General features: G+C 31.8%; 2 protein-coding genes across 3 annotated transcripts; one reads left to right on the top strand and one right to left on the bottom strand.

Annotated features, from left to right (window-relative positions):
* Nucleotides 1-453: 453 nt before the first annotated feature.
* Nucleotides 454-12,160, bottom strand: LOC148617206 (etoposide-induced protein 2.4 homolog). Of its 2 annotated transcripts, none has more exons than XM_088584683.1 (10): nt 12,057-12,160; nt 10,287-10,512; nt 9,761-9,821; nt 8,114-8,180; nt 6,876-7,000; nt 5,908-6,024; nt 5,367-5,478; nt 4,013-4,124; nt 3,260-3,334; nt 454-2,464 (listed from the first exon to the last, which is right to left on the bottom strand). In XM_088584683.1, exons 2-10 carry the CDS (start codon nt 10,484-10,486, stop codon nt 2,299-2,301), a joined length of 1,035 nt encoding a protein of 344 aa, XP_088440809.1. In that variant the 5' UTR covers nt 10,487-10,512; nt 12,057-12,160; the 3' UTR covers nt 454-2,298. The 2 variants fall into 2 exon arrangements, with proteins under 2 accessions (XP_088440809.1, XP_088440810.1); XM_088584684.1 differs by having other exon boundaries at nt 11,958-12,078.
* Nucleotides 12,161-12,322: 162 nt separating this feature from the next.
* LOC148617205 (small ribosomal subunit protein eS25-like) lies at nt 12,323-16,618 on the top strand. Its single transcript, XM_088584682.1, has 4 exons — nt 12,323-12,379; nt 14,247-14,339; nt 15,250-15,433; nt 16,509-16,618. Exons 1-4 carry the CDS (start codon nt 12,377-12,379, stop codon nt 16,589-16,591), a joined length of 363 nt encoding a protein of 120 aa, XP_088440808.1. The 5' UTR covers nt 12,323-12,376; the 3' UTR covers nt 16,592-16,618.
* Nucleotides 16,619-17,842: the final 1,224 nt, after the last annotated feature.

Raw genomic sequence — 17,842 nt, 5'->3', positions numbered from 1 at the left:
TACCAAATATAATTCATCACCATTGCAAAAGGAGTTCAGTTTTCACAGATTGCAGTGTAAATTTTTGATTAAGTTCAAACTCCACATGACAATGATCATTTTGATGGAATGCATGCTAAAATATGAAGGTCTCACTGGCAGTATGATTCATTTGTTTGACACAAGTTTCTAACAATTTATTAGCTTCCTAAAAAAGTGAACAAACACAAGGAAGCAGAAATTTGATTGTAATTCGGGGAAATAGATTTTGATCATAATATTCTTCCTGCTATCATAGAGTAAAGGGACCAAGTGCTTGTTCAATATGTTTTTTTTTTTTATCTGTTGTCCCTATTTATTGAAATTCTAGCCACACTCCCTCCAACTCCCTGTTAAAGTCGAATGGCTATAGTTGCTCCCTTTTATTTACAGGTAGGCAAATTCTAGACTTCACAAAAACTGAAGAAAAAACAATTAAAATCTATTGTTTTATTCAACCAAGATTTAATGATGGTATTTCAAATATCTAGTTTTTAAAATACATACAAAAATAGCACAACTGTGAAATCTATAACAAAGGATTTCAAAATATAAACACAATTACTCAAAATCATCAATTTCATCTTCATACTAAATCAAATTAAGAAGTAAACAAATATATTTAATACTTCGAAATATTTTTATACAAAAATACCAATTTTCACAGTCAAGGAAAAAGTCTGCAGATTCTTGGATTCATAGATATGTCAACTTGATCATACAAATGAAAGGTAAGCTTTCTTTTCTTTGAGGAATAGAATTTTATAGTAATCCAAGCCCACTAATACCATGTATTTGATACTCCACAAAACAATAATACTTAAACGATAGTTTTTTTTTCTTTTTGCATTTTCACAACAATCAGATAAAATACAGTGACAACCTAACTATGGAAAAATTCATTCTTTAAAGAAACTTGATATCACTATACTAATGTTCAGACACAGAACACTTCTTCTTGAAAGGGGGGGGATGGCAAGTTTTGTTGTATGAGAAATTTTTTTCACATAAGAGCACGTTTGTTTTTCAGTAGCAGCCAATCAAAATTTTATAGTAAAATCTCAACTGTTAAGCAATGAGGAAGAGGGGAAATATTGTTTCATGATTTGTTCTCTATCAATGGCCAAGTAATTTTTTTTATTTAAAAATATATGAGCCCCCACCAATGTAAAAAATGTTTGGTACCAAATGAAATAAAAAGCTAGAGGTGCTAACAATTCAGTTAACATGATGGTGATCAATAAGTACTTTGACAACAAACTCTGTATGTTATTGTTTTTGATCAAGATCGGAAAATAATACGTCATGATGATGAGGGTAAAAACAGAAACAATCCAAATCGATAAAATAATACAAGAAGATAAAACAGGTGATTTAAGGAATGATTTTAAGAGCATGACCACAAAAGTAAGCAAAATTTTTCAGTTAATCAACAACATGTAAGAGAAACTTTACCTGTAAAAGGCATCTCCACTGTTAAAAGAGATTGATATTACAATCAGAATGTACCTTTGATGACACTCTGATTCAATTCTTTTCTAAACAACTTGGCCCCTACCTTTTGAAAGAAAATTGATTTGGAAATCAATTTCCTTCATTATTTCAGGTTTTAGACTAAAAAATAACCAGTAAAAACTAATTTGTATCTAAAGAAAAAAAACATGGTGTTAAATTTTGAAAAAGATTTTGTAAAGGAGCTCCTTAACCCCCCCAAAAATGGACTCATGGCCTAACGGATTTATACATTCCCACAAACTTATCGAGTATGGTATAATAAAAAGAAATTTTTAAAGTATGTATGTTATAAGCCAATATTTGTTCAATCATAAGGAATATTTTGGTATTTCGGGAAAGGGGTCGTTAATAATTAGATTGGCTATAAAAGAGGGATGAAATAGGAGTTTAGACACTTTTTTTTCAAATGCCTTCCTTTGCTCACAAAAAAAAAAAAAATCAGATATTAACAGCATAGCTAATATGTGCTTAATTTAATGAAAATTACAATTCACAAGTTCAATGTTATAAACATTAAAAGTAATTTTTCATAGCTAAAAATCACACTCATTTTTAAAAAAAAATTTCCCATCACTGACACATGCAATGTACTGGTATACATAGTTTTAGTTAGAACAAATGCATTTTTCTTTGAGATCATTTTCTTGATCAGTGAATATTGCTGAATATTAAATGTTGATCAAATTCTTCTATTGATTTATATGTCATGACAGTAGATTATCTTGAAGACTCCAAACAAAAATAACACTAAAAAGAACACTTAGGTCATCTTTGACCTTCATTGAGTCGTATCCTTGGTGATGATCTTGTCCTGGTCTGTTGTTCTTGCTCATCTGTTGTTCTGTTTGTATTCTTTGGTTTACGGAATAAGAAACTATACAGACTGTTTGTAATACTAACCACTGGAGAAAAAAGTTTCAAAGGGAAATCGCTGAAAAATAATTATGAAGACATACAGTAAGAAATTAACGACCAAAATATAAATCTTTTGCAAGAATAAGTTGCTTCATTACTCAAGGGTAAGATTTAAATTAACAACAGGGCTTTTCTGCATAGAAAAATTAGTAAGTAAAGTATTTCAAGCAAAAAAAAATATGTCAATAGTTTTTGTGGCAATCAGGAAGCTATACACACTAGGAAACCTGCTTTAACCAATTTTTTCCATCAGAAATGCCTGTACCAAGACAGGACCACCGAGATTGTTTCCAACTTAAAACTTTCCAGTTTTCGACTTGATAATATCATTTGTTACATGAACTTTCTTACTACATGTATTTACTATTCCTTTAAGTCTGGAGTTTTTTGCCTATCAGTTTGATAATTTGTTATTACTCTTTTTTTGAATAACTTCGATAAATGTACCACTTGTTGAATATACGCTTGCATAAACAGACTTCCATGAACTTCAGATTAACAACTTTTTATTAAAACACATTTTTCTTTTAAAAAAAATACACCTTATTCATTATATAGTATGCATATTATTACTGAGACCAACTTTGAATGTTGGGCAATACATGGTAAGTTGGTGAAAACTTACTTCACTGTCTTGCCCAAATAAAAACTAGGCTGTCCCTTGGTTAGCATATGTTGAAAAATACATAAAATGTGGTTGTCCTTTGGGCAAGTATGATTTAAATTTTACCTCCCCAAAGTTTTAGTTGTTCTGGGCAATATAACAACCATTAATGTCAGACCCTGTATTACATTTCATACATCTACTTACAAATTTTGCTGAGGTTCCTCAGCTTCATTGGCACTGACAATAAATAACGGAAAAAGTATTGAAAATAGGCAGCCACTGAAAATATAAAATACAGAAATAGTATGGAAAACATGCAGCCACTGAAATATCGTAAATAATACTAAAGCTATAGGATTCCAATTTACTTCAAATTTAAAATGATTATCTCTTACTACTTACTAAGAAGTAATTCATCTCTTTTACTTAATTAACAAACGATAAATATTTTATACTATTATTTGTACATTTACAGGTAACTTGAACAAAGAGAGATAACTGCTTTTACAATGTACACAATATTCAAGAGGTCATGTTTTATACAAAAATTGCATAAACAAATTTTAAATGAGGCAATGCAAAACTGAACAATGAATAATCTGAAAACCTGTCAAAACCAACCAGATCCTTTTTAGAGTCCCTCCAATTTAAGTGAATTTTGAAACTTGATAAATTGAACATCCATCTTAACCAAACCAATTTTAAAGGTCACAAGCAGATTCAGTTTTGACACTCTAAATGTATTAATTTTCACAGATGATTCTGTCAAGTGAAAATATTTGTGAGTATCAATATTTGGGGTTTTATAAGATATTAAGGGTTATACAGCTCACAGAAATATATTTCACTGGTACTATTTTTCACACTTTTCTGTCCACCGCGAAAAAAGTGAAAATTAGTACAATGTGAAAATTAATATGTTTACAGTAGGTTTTGTTGTAATATTAATCAAACTACCTAATAACTACAGAGGGATGGATTGATGTGACTAGAGCTAGAGGTAGACCAAAGCCACAAAAATAGGGCCATCTATTCTCTATATATTGTAATCTTTTGTGTACTTCCCAACCTGAAAAACAAAAATATTCAATTATATTTTTACAAGAAGTTATAAGTACAAATATGTACTTGTAAAACATTATTTAATGTAAATGGTTGTTTTTTCAATGCAGTCAGTATAGTTTTGCTTTTTACCCTTTGACCTTAAAGACGCTCTTCTATGGAAACGCAAGTCACCTGATCGCAATTTTGTTTTATGATTGGCCAAATACTGGTAACTAAGAGTGTTCGAAAAAACTGTATCTAAAATTGAAATCGCGTGTCATGTGTTATTCCCTGAATGAAATGTGGAAAATTAGTAAAGTAAAAATGAGCAGAATTTTACTGCGTCGGCTATCTTTTTTAAAGACAGTACATGTTTTTTATAGTTTTTTTGTAATACATAATTTTTTTAAAATCCTTTTACTATTCAGATATTCAGGTATCATTAAAATGCTCATTGTTTATTTTAAAAGTCCCAGTAAGGCCATCATAAATAAATTCCATGATTCTCATCCAACATTTTTCAAAAATAGGGACAGGCAGGTGAGTTTTATTTTGTTATTCTTCATAAATTTAAGTGATAATACTGTCAGTTTGAAAGAAATTAACCTAAATTGTAAAAAACTATAAAAAATAAAATTTTGGGGGGAGGGTGAAAAAATTGGGTCTGGAGAGGATGAGAATCTAGGCCAGTCTTTCCGAAGGATCATCGGACTGTTGGATATTACCGGTAAAAATGTGACAGGACCGGTAAAAAAATCCGGAATGCCAGGCCAAAAGTCCAAAAATTTTCAATATTAGTCATTCTTGATTCAGGTCAAAATGGATGGTAAAACTTGGTTCAGTCCTGAAAATAGTATGTCGTCACAGGAACGAATGTCCTGAAAAAAAAAAACTGAACCTTTGGAAAGACTGTAGGCTACTTTTCATTTTGGCCTAATCAATATAGAAGGAAGTTGCAGAACTTTCAAGACAGTATTTGCTTCAGTTAGACCTATCAAAGAGGATGTACGAAAAAATGGTAAGGATTCACTTAATAAAATATAACTGCTTAGTATTCAGATTAAAAAAAATATGAAAATATTGCACAATATTTTCATACATTAACAAATTTCTCTAAACTTGCTGACAAGTTTTAAGTAGATAAGACTAACAGAATAAAGATTTTGCTGAACTGAAATATACTCTGTTGGTTACTTAGGGGACACTGTTTCTTTGGAAAACCCTTTTCATTATCAGAGGTTTGGACAACTGGAGATTAATTACTTACCCATATTAAACCATTTGTATTCAAAGCTATACAAGGAGTGTAACATACACATGTGTAATAAACCAACAACTGTCCCTACCAATGGAATGGGGAGAAAACTAGCTGCTGTACTCTGTAAATATAAGCAAAACACACGTATAATTAACCAGAAACTGTCCCTACAATGAAACGGGGAGAAAAATAGCTGATGTACTCTTTCAATATAAGAAACACGTGTAATGAATCAATAACTGTCCCTACAAATGAAATGGGGAGAAAACTAGCTGCTGAACACTGTAAATATAAGAAACACAAGTGTGATTACCCAACAATGGAATAGAAAGAAAACTAGCCTCTGTAAAAGTAAAATCTCATGTTTCAGATTAAACAAAAGCACAGAATCTTATCCATTTTTTGTTTTGTGTAAAAAGACAAGACAAGACACAAAGACACTGAGAGACCTTTGTCTTATGAAATGTAAAAAAAAAACTAAGATCATACTTTGAACAAGTCTTTAAAATCAATATTAATGTCAATATGTGGTTCACACATTATTTCTTACCTGAATAAGGAAGAGTGCTTGTATCAACAAACTGAAAGACATATCTGCAATTAGTGTACTTATGTACAGTAATTGTGGCTTGCCACGGGATTTGATGTATGCAGCATCAGCAATATCCTATAAATGGAATAGATTTTGACAGGTAGTTCTTAAACAGAACAACAGCTTTATTGACATGACAATTATCACTTTGAGAGAGTGAAAAGTTTCTTGTTAACCAAAGTTGTGTAATGCATTGCACATACATGTACTTATAGCTGCAATGCAGATAACTTCTACTAAATTGAATTGAAAAAAAATGAGTTAATAGTTAAATAAAAGCTACTACAACTCCTTCACATTTTTCTTAATAATACAAATGTAGACCTAATTTTATTCAGCTAAAAAAGTTTAAAGTGTAAAAATGTAAAAAAGACATGAAAACACCACAATAATTTCAAATTTTTAGGTAATTTTGAGGAAGTGCAAAAAGTGGTTGGCAAAAAATTAAAGTTTTTGTTACCTAGTAACTTTAAAAAAAGTCTTATATTATGGAATCAGATATTTTTCTTTTTTTCTAGAAATATAATGATAAACTATAACATTGATTGGTTATGGTTTAATGTCCTATATCAGATATTTCGTGCATTCCAGGGCAAGAAGGGATGATTGACCAATCCAACAGACAGTGCCTTGTACTAGTCTGACTTCCTGAGCTGGATTTTTTTTGGTGCTAGCTCACAGAAGAAACAGCCTGCAGGTAGGTATGTCAACCCACTCAAACACATTATTATGACTCTGAACCAACCAGTCACCATTTTATCCCCTTAAATACCTCCTGCTTAGCCATAAAGCAATGACTACAAATTTCAAAATCCTCAGTGTGACTCAGTTATGGATAAAACTCACAACCTTCCTCACTCAAGGCTAGCACTCCAAGACCACTAAGGCTGTTGTCAACTATAAAAAGTTTCTATTATTATTCTTACCTGGAACCAGAAGCAGTTAACAATTTTACTTAGTACAAAGAGAGGTAATATCCACAGTGCACTGAATGTCCATATCAACATAGGACCCATGTATGACCATACTGTAACACCCATTCCTGAGCTACCTAAAATAGCAAACAAATACATTCAACGTTGTTGTTCATGCCGTTTAACTGATTAAGTTCTACTACTAAACAATAAAGCAAACTTTAATACACAGCTATGAGTGTAAGACTAATAGGTTTTTACACGAGTAAGTTATCTTCCATGAGTTTGAAAAATTCTTTTACACAAGTGAAACAAGTGAAAAGACCAAGAATTACTACAACGAGTGAAAAACAACCCTAGCTTTGTTCTTCACTCATGTAAGAACTTATGAGTCTTACACTTTCAGCTGTGTAAGTATAAGTACCTGTTTCTTCAGTGAAAACATACAAATTTTGTTTGCTTCTCCTAGAGAGCATCGCCATTGCTGGAAACATTGTATATAGTGACATAAAATTTTCTCTTGCCTTTGTTTCAAATATGGCTATGACGCTGCCACTTTTAAGATGTTTTATTGGTTAATAGAACTTTTTAAGATGAGCATGCATGACCAAAATGGATGCAGGTTGTCTCAACTTGCGAAGGGTCATTTCCAGAAGAAAGAGAAATCTCAGACAAGCAATAGAAAGATTTCAAACGTCTTAACAAGGCCTTGTCAAGTAAGAGAACACTGAAATCTGATGTCTGAGATTTCCAGGTCATATTAAAATTGTAAATACAATTTAAAGACAAAGTAACAATGTTTTGAAATCAATGTAAAGGACCATCAAAATGCATATCACCTAACCAATAAATATATACACATATTTCAGGTATAGTTTCTTTAAATTTGTTTTACAATGAACCTAGCTCACATGACTTATTATAGTACTAAGAAATTTGTAACACTGCATTTGAGTGTATGAAATGAAACTCTTTTTTTTTCTGTCCCCTTTAATCAATATTTTGAGAAGAACACAAAAAAATGCTTTGTTTATTACGTATCTTTTTACAGATAAATTAAGATTAATGCCTGTTTTTGACTGAATAAAACTTTTTTTCGTATTCCATACAGGTTACCAAATAATTTAAAATTATTGAGTCTGAGAATATGTCATGAAATTCCACAAGATCATAGAAGTTAATAATACCCTTATAATAGACTTACATATTATACATGTTGCTTCCAGGCCAGGAATGGAAAATTAACTTACTGAAAATAAGTTCTGTAAACCATTGTAATATAGGAATAAGTACCCAGTTGAACAGTAAGATACTAGCCTGTAAGAAAACATAATTAACATACACATGAAAAATTGCAACATCTGTTTTTCATATGTTTTGAAAAGTACAGAAAAATATGTTTGTCATATGTTTAAATACGTTTAGGATCACCATGAAAAACACATGAAATGATACCATATGAAAAACAATTGTTTCTGACGAACACATTAATTCATTAAGAACAAGTAAATGAAATTTGTATGGTAATCGTATGTTTCAAACAGGATTTCATATATGAAATGAGTGAGGTAAAAGTATATTTTGTGTGTCAAGAAATGTTCATTTGTACTTGAAAAAAAAAAAAAAACAATGTTGCAATGGTAATTTTAGATTGGAGTGTATTACACCCAGTGTAATAGTTCTGAAGCCAGCATCTCAGGACAGAATTCCTAGCACATTTAAGAGCCTGCTTCCATTTTACCAATTATTAATCACAGTGTATAATACATGTACATAATGAATAGTACCAAAAGTAAGAGAAAGAAAAAGCTTTTTGTACATGTTTGGCACTACTTATTTAACATTTGGATGAAAAATCACTAGGTACCATCTACATGCATAATGTAAGTCAAATTTTCATTTATAGTCGAATCTCGTTAAGTCGAAGTCGTAGGGACCATGCAAAAATGTTTGAGTTACCCAAGGTTCGAGTAATCCGAGTTAGAGGATAAACCGGAAATATTATTAGTTTGGTCCATGATTGTTTCTGTATTTACATCATTTGTTATGCTTGTACATGTACATGTACTTCATAATGTCATGTGTTTCATATCGGAAGATTTTTTTTGGTATGTTGTATATCATGTTCAAAATACTGAATGGCACCGAGTGTTTAAGTGAAATTTCCTTTTTATTTTTTCTATATTGGAAACGTCATAATTCATTTCATGCTGCTTTGTTTTACTCACAATCAGGAGTATGTTAAACCATGTGCTCTACAATATTACGATAAAATTTCAGATTCACAAGCAAAACGAATGTACTCGCTGAAATACCCTTACTATCATCTGTTTGATGTTTCATTAAATAGTCAGGTACCATTACAATTCATCTGTATTTTTTAATTTTTTTTCAAAATATCAAAATATCCGATATCACTGTTAGAGTAAATTCCGACGTGTTATTAATACAATTCGTTTCTTTTAACAACACGCACAATTTTAATAAACAAATCAAACCATAAAATGTATGAACAAATTAATTTTAAAAGCCATGCTAATTGTTGTTAAAACACTTCGATCATGGTATGTAATGAAGCAATCAGTTTTCCAACTAAATAGTTGACTTTGAGACATCAGGGTTACTTAACATCAAAGTTCTATCGAGGGGACTTATTGATTACCTCGAGTTATCCGAAGTTTCGATTCATCAGAGTTATCCGAGGTAAAATTGTACTGGAGTAAGGGGAGTTTCCCTGGGACTTTGTAATTAGTTAGAGTTATCCAAGATTTCGACTAATCCGAGTTTGACACATCGAGGTTCGACTGTATCTTTAAATTCCTAAATGCTTGGAATTTTATGCGTAGAACCAGCTGTATATTACAAAATGTAAACTTCAATTAATAATATTGATTTACCAAAAATATACCACCATTCCAGCCACAACACAATACCAATCTCTGCATCACTTTGGGTTCTCTGCAAGAAAAAGAACACATAATTTTTAGAATACGATTTTTCAAGCAAAAGAATTATTAATAATTATTGAATCATAACAAACTTTGTACAGATTAATTTAAGGAATGGCTGTTAAATATTTTTAGTCTATGAAGAAATAACCTCAATCATGTGGTGCACACTAAATAACCTATGTAGCTGGTTATTTTTAAGTGTGCACTGTAGGCATTGAGGTTATTTCAAATACACTGAAAAAATACAACAGTCATTCCTTGTTAATTAATTTAAATACCAGGTACTAGAATTCAAGAAGAGTTTGATGACTAACACATAGATTTTAAAACCACAAAATCCTACACATACTACAAACTATGACATTTCATACATGTAGCTATACTAGTCACTACAATGTACATCCTGTACGTATGACATGTTCATATAAAACACCAGTATCATAGTATGCATGTCCAAATATATTATACAAACTTTTTCTGTTTTTGGCTTGAAGTTTTCTCTTTTCTTTTTTCTGCTCTTCTTCTAGCCAAAGTAGTTAAGGGTTCAGATGATTTATTGCTTTCTTCTTCTTCATGCTGGTGGTCAAGCTTGAAGATTTTAACAGTCCCTAGAATGCTGTCTCTAAACCCATGAATTATTCCATATAAAATATCCTTTGTGAAATCTGCCATGTCAACAGTCGTCTTGGTTTACATACCTAAAAAGTATATAACAGAAAATATGTGGCAATACAGTAATACAGAATAATAGTAAATTGTAGAATACAGCAGTAATAACAGACATAATTTTAACAAAATCAACAAAAAGTAGAAATTGATAAAATCCCTAATTGGAAGTAAACATATATGACATATATGTTTACTTCCAATTAGGGATTTTATCAATTTTCATAATACATAATGTATTATAATAAAAAGAAATGTGACAGTAAAATTCAAGAAATTCATGTATGACTTAAGCAAAACTCGGGTACAAAAAGTATTTCTTGTAAATGTATGTTTGTCTCAAAGGCATTTTTCTTGTTTACATTGAAGTATTTTATTCAACAATGGTCCTGCAGTCTGACAAGACATCCTACCTGTATTATAGAAGAAAGTAGATTTACAATAGCCTTATACATGTACCATGATTACTGACTTGTCATTTAGCTAAATCATTTTATCCCTGGACAGTCACCAAGGCTTAGGGAATAACAAAACAACAAAATCCCAATCTCCCATACAGGAAACACAAAACTCCTGCATTAGTGGTAATCTTCAGCAATATGTATTGTGTAGTTTGCATTACCAAGACTACAGTGTTCTGAATATAACGCAAGTGATAATATACATTGTGCAATTACAACAAGTATAGATTACTGAAATGACTGTGCTTAGTTCTTACATTGTACTTGTCAGCCTTCACATATATAAACTTTCATCTTATCTGATATCATGATCTGCAATTTTTTTTTTAATTAAAGAGTATTCAATGTACAATGTATCTGTTTCTAATTCACCAATAAATCCTACAATGTATAATATAACCACTATGACTCTTTATGAAACATTATAAAAGTTTTGGTTCTTTAGTTTACATGTTCAATGCACAAAAAATGTAAATGCACAAAGTCAATGTACATTAATATTTAGTAATGAACCCTTATGATATAAGTACAAAATGTTTTAACACAAAATTTCCAGCCATCTTTGGTAGATAGCAGAAAATCTCCTGCATAGGGAATGTAAATGAATTAGCAGGTACATGTATGTATGCACAATGTGGTCTTTGATGCGATCCTTGGTGGCTGAAGGTAAATGTATGACTTAGTGAGGTAAATTGTGCTCTAAAATCAAGGTATTTAGCACACATATAAGAAAATTACAGTCACAGGCTAGCTAGTGATACAGGATGACCAACATGCATTTTGGTTAGAAGAGGATTCAAATAATCATTTAATTGACTTGCATAGATTAATTCTTCAGTCAAATTGATTCGTTAAGGGGCCTTTAATTTCGCTATTCAATGAGTGAAGATAATGAGCGACCAAATCTGGAAATATTGCTTCAGTTACTGAATCCTAAAAGGAATTAAGGGATCTACTCTATTGTTCAATTAGAGCATAGGAATCAAGACTAGGATGTCTACTTTAGTTTAACTTACTTTTATTTTGTTCGGTGAATCGAGCTAACCTGAAACAGGGGTAATTACCACTGCATTTAGCAATAAAACGTGCAACTTTAATCATTATTCGTTACTTACTCCTCTATTACTTCGCTCATATCGTGTACATTTCGTTGAATTGTTTTTGTCTTTTCTTTCGAGAAAGATTGCGCAGCTTAACTGCGCAGGTCCCCTGCGATATTAACAAAATGAAAATGAACTACATATCTCGGTAGATATTTTGACCGATTGAAGAAACGCATACATTTTTATTTAAAATATAAAATATTGCAGCAACAGATGTAGATGTATCCCCTTCTTATTCATAATTGACCTTTATTTTCTTTGAGTTTATTGGCCTTTGTTGCATTATGGGAAATCTCCCATAAAAACCCTCTTTTCCGGAACTCTCAGAAAGCATGGTAGCCACATTTTCTTAGTTTGAGAAAATCATTAAATTCAACTTTTCTTCCTTTTAATAACAAGAGCATACAGCACACGATAATTCAGTAATGTTTCCATTAAATTTACATATGATTTTTAACAATATATTTTTTTACAAAACATAATGCCACGTGATAATTTCATTCAGAAAAGGGGGAGGGCAAACAATCCGGATGATATACAAAATGTCAATTCTTAGGGTCAATTTCTAGGGCCTAGGGCTAGGGCCATGCACCATTATCACATTACCTTTAAGATAAAAAAATCCATGCTTAGAATGGTTCCTTTGAAATCATGATAATTATAATATATGGCTAATTCACAAAATTCTATTCCCAACCACTTGCATTTTAAATTGCATTGAATTCTTTGGTGCCACTCTCTAAAATCATGGGGTAGCGTGAATAACCAAAAAGCTGACAGAATATCAGAAATCCAGGTGTATATTTTCTAAAACTTCCATAAAACCTGTTTTTGGGTGGTATAATTGTTTATTATGTTATTTTACCACTTGTAAAAAGTTTTTCATGAAAAATTTTTTGAGTATTCCAACACTTTAGCTACCCAATGAAAATATGTCATAATATGGCATCAGTATATTGAAATTAGTCACTTGTCTTCCCAACGATTATAACAGGCTTTCATGTAGTAGTTGGAATTGTGTTGAAATATGCATAAAAAAACAACTTTTTGCATGAGAAAAAACTTATTTAATGTATATTCAAATATTGAAGCAATTATACAATAAAAAGTATTGTGTTGAAGTCTACGGATATATACACCTGGTTTTCAATTATTCTAGGTACTGAAAATTATATTAGTACATTAAGCATAATTTTTCTACAAAGTGGTTGGCATTTTCTTTTTATTAATACCCCTACCTCTTACTTCTAAATGTCCTGCAAAGAGCATGCTTGTTACACAAAAATTATGTTTCAGCTAAAAGTGTGTTTTCTTTGGATTTGATGGAAGTTGAGAAGTTTTTTCACTTAATTAAATTTGTAAATGTACCTGTAGGTAAAATTACCATTATGATAATGTAAAACATTAAATATTTTAGTACATTTGTAGTAAAAGTGAAATTGCAATGACTTCAAACCAGCAGATGCTTCAGGCTTGAATAACACAAAGTCCAAAAAAAAAAAGAAAAATGCTTGCCCACGAACATGTTGTATTGCTTAGGATGTGCTTCAGTTCTTACAGCAGATGCTACTTAAAGTGAATGCTGGATGAAGCATTTATAGACATTTCAAATTGTGACAGCCTATTCAGAAAATTATCACTTGTTTGCAGTCATAATGAATTTTCCTTGACTGAAAGATTAATAAAATAGTATTTACTTTGGCTTGCAGTTAGATCATTAATCTTGATTCCAAATGTCTAGTTTTTTTAACTTGCTTTATTGTCAATTACTTTTCTAAATCATTAGAGAGCAAAAAATTCTCAAATCAACTCGATAGGTTTTCTTTTGACCAGTCACGATGATCTTGCTAATATATAAATGGGAGTAAAAAAATATTAATTGCCACGCAGTTAAGTGCACATTGAATGATGTTCATTGTAGAAAAAAAGTTTTATTCATAAGAATGTGATAAGAGTCAGAATGAAGAAATTCAAAAAAATACAAATCAAATATATTGCAAATTTTGACAGAAGCAGAGTTGGAAATAGTAGCCTGCCCGCCAGCCCGAGGCTGACTATTTTTTGGCAGGGCTGGCTAAATTTTAGCAAAAATCTATATAGCCATATAATAAATGTAGTGAAAAATTGTATTCAGGACTGGCTAGAATTTGAGTGAGTTTCCTACCCTGACTGAAGAGATTAAAATAAATGTTTATTTGACAGGGAGCCAAAAAACCAGATCCCAAAGGAGGATCCAAGGGCAAGCAGCCCGCAAAAAAGAAGGAAGGTGGTGGTGGTGGAAAGGCCAAGAAGAAGGTATGAACATAACATTTAACTTCTTGAACAATCAAGTCTTTACTTCAAATTTCTCAACGACTAGCCCTAATAATAGAGGACTGTATAGGATTGAACTAGCCCAAATCAATATTTATTAGCCCCGGGCTAAATGCAAGCACTAGAAGAATCTCATCTGCAGACCTTTGTCACTTCCTGTTTTACTATGTTCATGTAATACTCGAGCCAATTTCATCATAGACCTGCTTGATTTTACATGGACTCGGTCCATAGGTCTACTGCTAATTTCAGAGAGTTGAAAGCTTTGCGATAGAAAAATTTACCCTTAGTGCAGGAGATCTCTTAGAGAAGTATAACTTATTGTCTCATCTCCGAGAGGAATAATTACTAAAGGTAAAGCTGGTTCAAATTTAGTTGTTGTAATACTTTAGAATTCAGTTACTTCAACCAGTGATTGAAGTTAAGGGGAAATACTTGCTAAATGCAAGTTGAAATTCAGTTTTGCCAATAGAAATTATTTCCACTTGATAAAATGTGCAAGTGGAATTCTCTATGTCATATTGGTAAAAAAATTATTAAATTCAATCTCTGTCACTTTTTTGATACAACTCAGAGTTGCCTGCCAGTACAATTTGTAGTGAGTCTCACAATTGTAAGGCCATCTTGCACCCTTATGATCCTTACAAATTGTCAAACTTCCCTAAATTTTCTGATTTCTGGATTTTTTACTATTGTACCAATTGTCTTTTGAAAAGGTAGTAATAATGATGCTCCTCCTGAGACATAACTTGAGTAAAAATTCATTTACTGGTATTCAACCGCAATATGGTGGTTTCTGTCCATATAATCTGCTTTTTGCATGTATGCATATTTTTTTTGTTATTTTCAGAATGTTTTTATTTTAAGTTTTGTCTTTTCTATTTGTTTGCAGAAGTGGTCTAAGGGAAAAGTCAGGGATAAATTGAACAACTTGGTTCTCTTTGACAAAGCAACACTTGACAAATTTAGAAAAGAAGTACCAAGCTACAAGCTAATTACCCCTTCAGTTGTATCAGAAAGACTGAAAATCAGAGGTTCCCTGGCCAAGAAAGGATTGAGGGATCTCTACAAAGAAGGTAAAACTAATGGGCTTCTGCTATTGGCTCAGAAGCTAAAAATGGAACTTTCATGAGGCAGTGCTTGATACATATCATAGTAAAGATATTAATGCTCTTGTTTTTTGGTGAAGGAGCTATTAAGTGAGTAGGTCTCTCTTAATTTCTGAACTCTGCTCCGGTGTACAAGGACAGCTGATATTGGAATAAGTATAAATGATACATTAATCATACATGCACTAGCACCTTTTGTTTTATTAGTATTTTTATAAACTTTTTTTATTATTAGCTCTGTATGCATCTTCATCCAACATTTCAAACACATTTTATGCCCCAACAACTAAAATTTGGTGGGGGTAGTTGATCAGAATTTACTTTTGTTCATTGTTCATCCGTCAGGTTAGGGGATATATGGTTTGTCTGGTCGTCCTTTCCCACAAATTTAAGAGTACAGCTATGAATTTTTTTTTGTATATTTAAGCACATAATAGAGATGAGTAGAACCAAATGATTTTGATTTTCGAAAAATATATACCAAAAATGAGATAATAAGATAGTTGGACTTTTCCATTTTCCCTTGCCTTATTTTTGATCAATGACATTGTAGTATACATGTTTGTAATTGGGAATTATTCATTGAAACTGGAACACAAAACAAAATCCCCAGGCAGTGTATAAACAGTCTTTTATTTTCTTGCTAAATCCTCCTATACCATAAGCTAGAGTGCAGGAGTATCTCTCTTTCTAGTTTTGACCAAATGTAAAGTGCACTGACTCTAAAATGTGCTTGTATTTTTGATACAAATGACCAAACCATTTTAAAAGAGAACTACACCAATGGCAAATCACGGGATACCCATTACTGACAATCATATTTGTATGGTACAGTATGATCTTATCACTTCATAGTAAATTTCATTCTATTAAGATATTTGAAATTTTTGTAAATTTCAAATGAGTGCTATTTGATGACTGTTTATTAAAAAGGTTTTTGGGATTTGGGGTGGTGGGTTTTCTGATGTGAGCTTTGCCACAGGGTTTCTATTTTACTCAGTGTTGATTTCTGGTTCTCATTGATGTTCTTTTCATTTTACAGGTAAAATTCGTCTGGTATCCAAACACCACTCTCAATGGATCTTCACCAGAGCTACTAAAGAAGAAGAAGAGGCCGAAAAATAAAAAAAAACTATACTAGTTTTATGTTGATTCTGTGTTAATGTTGATATGACCACTTTTTATACAATCAAAAACTTTGTTCTCACCCTATAGAGCTAACTGACACACCACCTGATTATTTTACCACTGCTTTGTATGTGTGTGTGTGTGGGGGGGGTGTGGCAGATGGTGATCATGGTTTCTCCACAATACTTTCTCTGCCGTCTTACAGCAGTCACTTCATATTTTGGCACATGCTTTTTATAGCTACATGTATGCCATATTGTGGAATTTGATTTCAGACTTCTCCAACATTTTCTTTATATTTATACTACTGCAAAAAATGGCAGTCTGTGGTATTATGTTATCTTACATGTGTAGACCATTTGGTTTCTAGAGAGTTACTTGAGTATAAGTTTGTGAAATCTTTATGAAATTAACTACTAAATGCAATACAAAGGCTAGTATTGATTTTGGGGGTTGACTGAAAGGGGCCAGAAGCAAGTATTTTCATAATGTCTGGACAATACCTCCAAAAGAGTTAATGGATCTCTTTTAAGCAAAGTACCAAAAAGTGTCATACAACAAAAGGAAAGCTAGGATTGTGATTGGAACAGATTTAAAAGTATAAGGGATAAGAATAATCAAGGGAACCAAGATTATAGCTGTAATCAAAAGAATGTAATCCAGGGACAAAGATCAGACATGGAAAACAGACATACACAACAAAGAACATAAAGTAACTAAAATCATACATAAAAAATAAAAGCAAATGAGCAAATAAAAGTCCAGTCCGGGATAGACAAACGAGGAAAGCAAAACTATGACGCATTGAATAAATCAGTTTTCATGGGGCAGATGGATACACCATTGCGATCCGTGAGTTCATGATAACCATAAAACTAGCATAGTGATAACTTAAATCTTGCAGCAATATAACTGTTCTGAAAGCCTATTTGTTAGAATTTTTGTTTGATTAAAAATGTCTGCATAGTTTCGGCAAGCTCTGGCATAAAGTATGAGTTTTGATATTAATACGCAGGTGCTGAAGGGATGTTGCCACAGATGAAAGGAAGGTTGACAATTCTGAATGAAAAGTCGGCACGTTTGTCGTAAAGTTTGGTCAATAGTTATCCTTTACCATCGATTTCTAAGCGTTGGTCAAGATAAGAGGCTGACTTCATAGTGTCTGCAGTACCTTTTATCTCAAGTCCTTTGGGGTATAGATGCGATGTATCAAATCCCCGAATTTAGGATTGTTTAAAGATGATATGT

The sequence above is a fragment of the Perna viridis genome, chromosome 5 (genome assembly GCF_037379345.1).
Source record: "Perna viridis isolate PV_CMFRI_1.1 ecotype Kerala chromosome 5, ASM3737934v1, whole genome shotgun sequence".
NCBI classification, from domain to species: Eukaryota; Metazoa; Mollusca; class Bivalvia; order Mytilida; family Mytilidae; genus Perna; species Perna viridis.
The sequence above is the reverse complement of the archived record's forward strand: the minus strand, read 5'-3'. Positions and strand labels throughout refer to the sequence as shown.

Excerpts from the sequence above, each read along its gene's own strand:
- LOC148617206 (XM_088584683.1), bottom strand. The coding sequence starts at position 10,486 with ATGGCAGATTTCACAAAGGATATTTTATATGGAATAATTCATGGGTTT. Across the intron at positions 5,479-5,907 it reads AAGCACTCTTCCTTATTCAG|AGTACAGCAGCTAGTTTTCT; the intron begins GTAAGAAATAAT and ends TTATATTTACAG. Across the intron at positions 4,125-5,366 it reads ATACAAATGGTTTAATATGG|GTTGGGAAGTACACAAAAGA; the intron begins GTAAGTAATTAA and ends TTTGTTTTTCAG.
- LOC148617205 (XM_088584682.1), top strand. Across the intron at positions 14,340-15,249 it reads GTGGAAAGGCCAAGAAGAAG|AAGTGGTCTAAGGGAAAAGT; the intron begins GTATGAACATAA and ends ATTTGTTTGCAG. Across the intron at positions 15,434-16,508 it reads GAGGGATCTCTACAAAGAAG|GTAAAATTCGTCTGGTATCC; the intron begins GTAAAACTAATG and ends TTCATTTTACAG.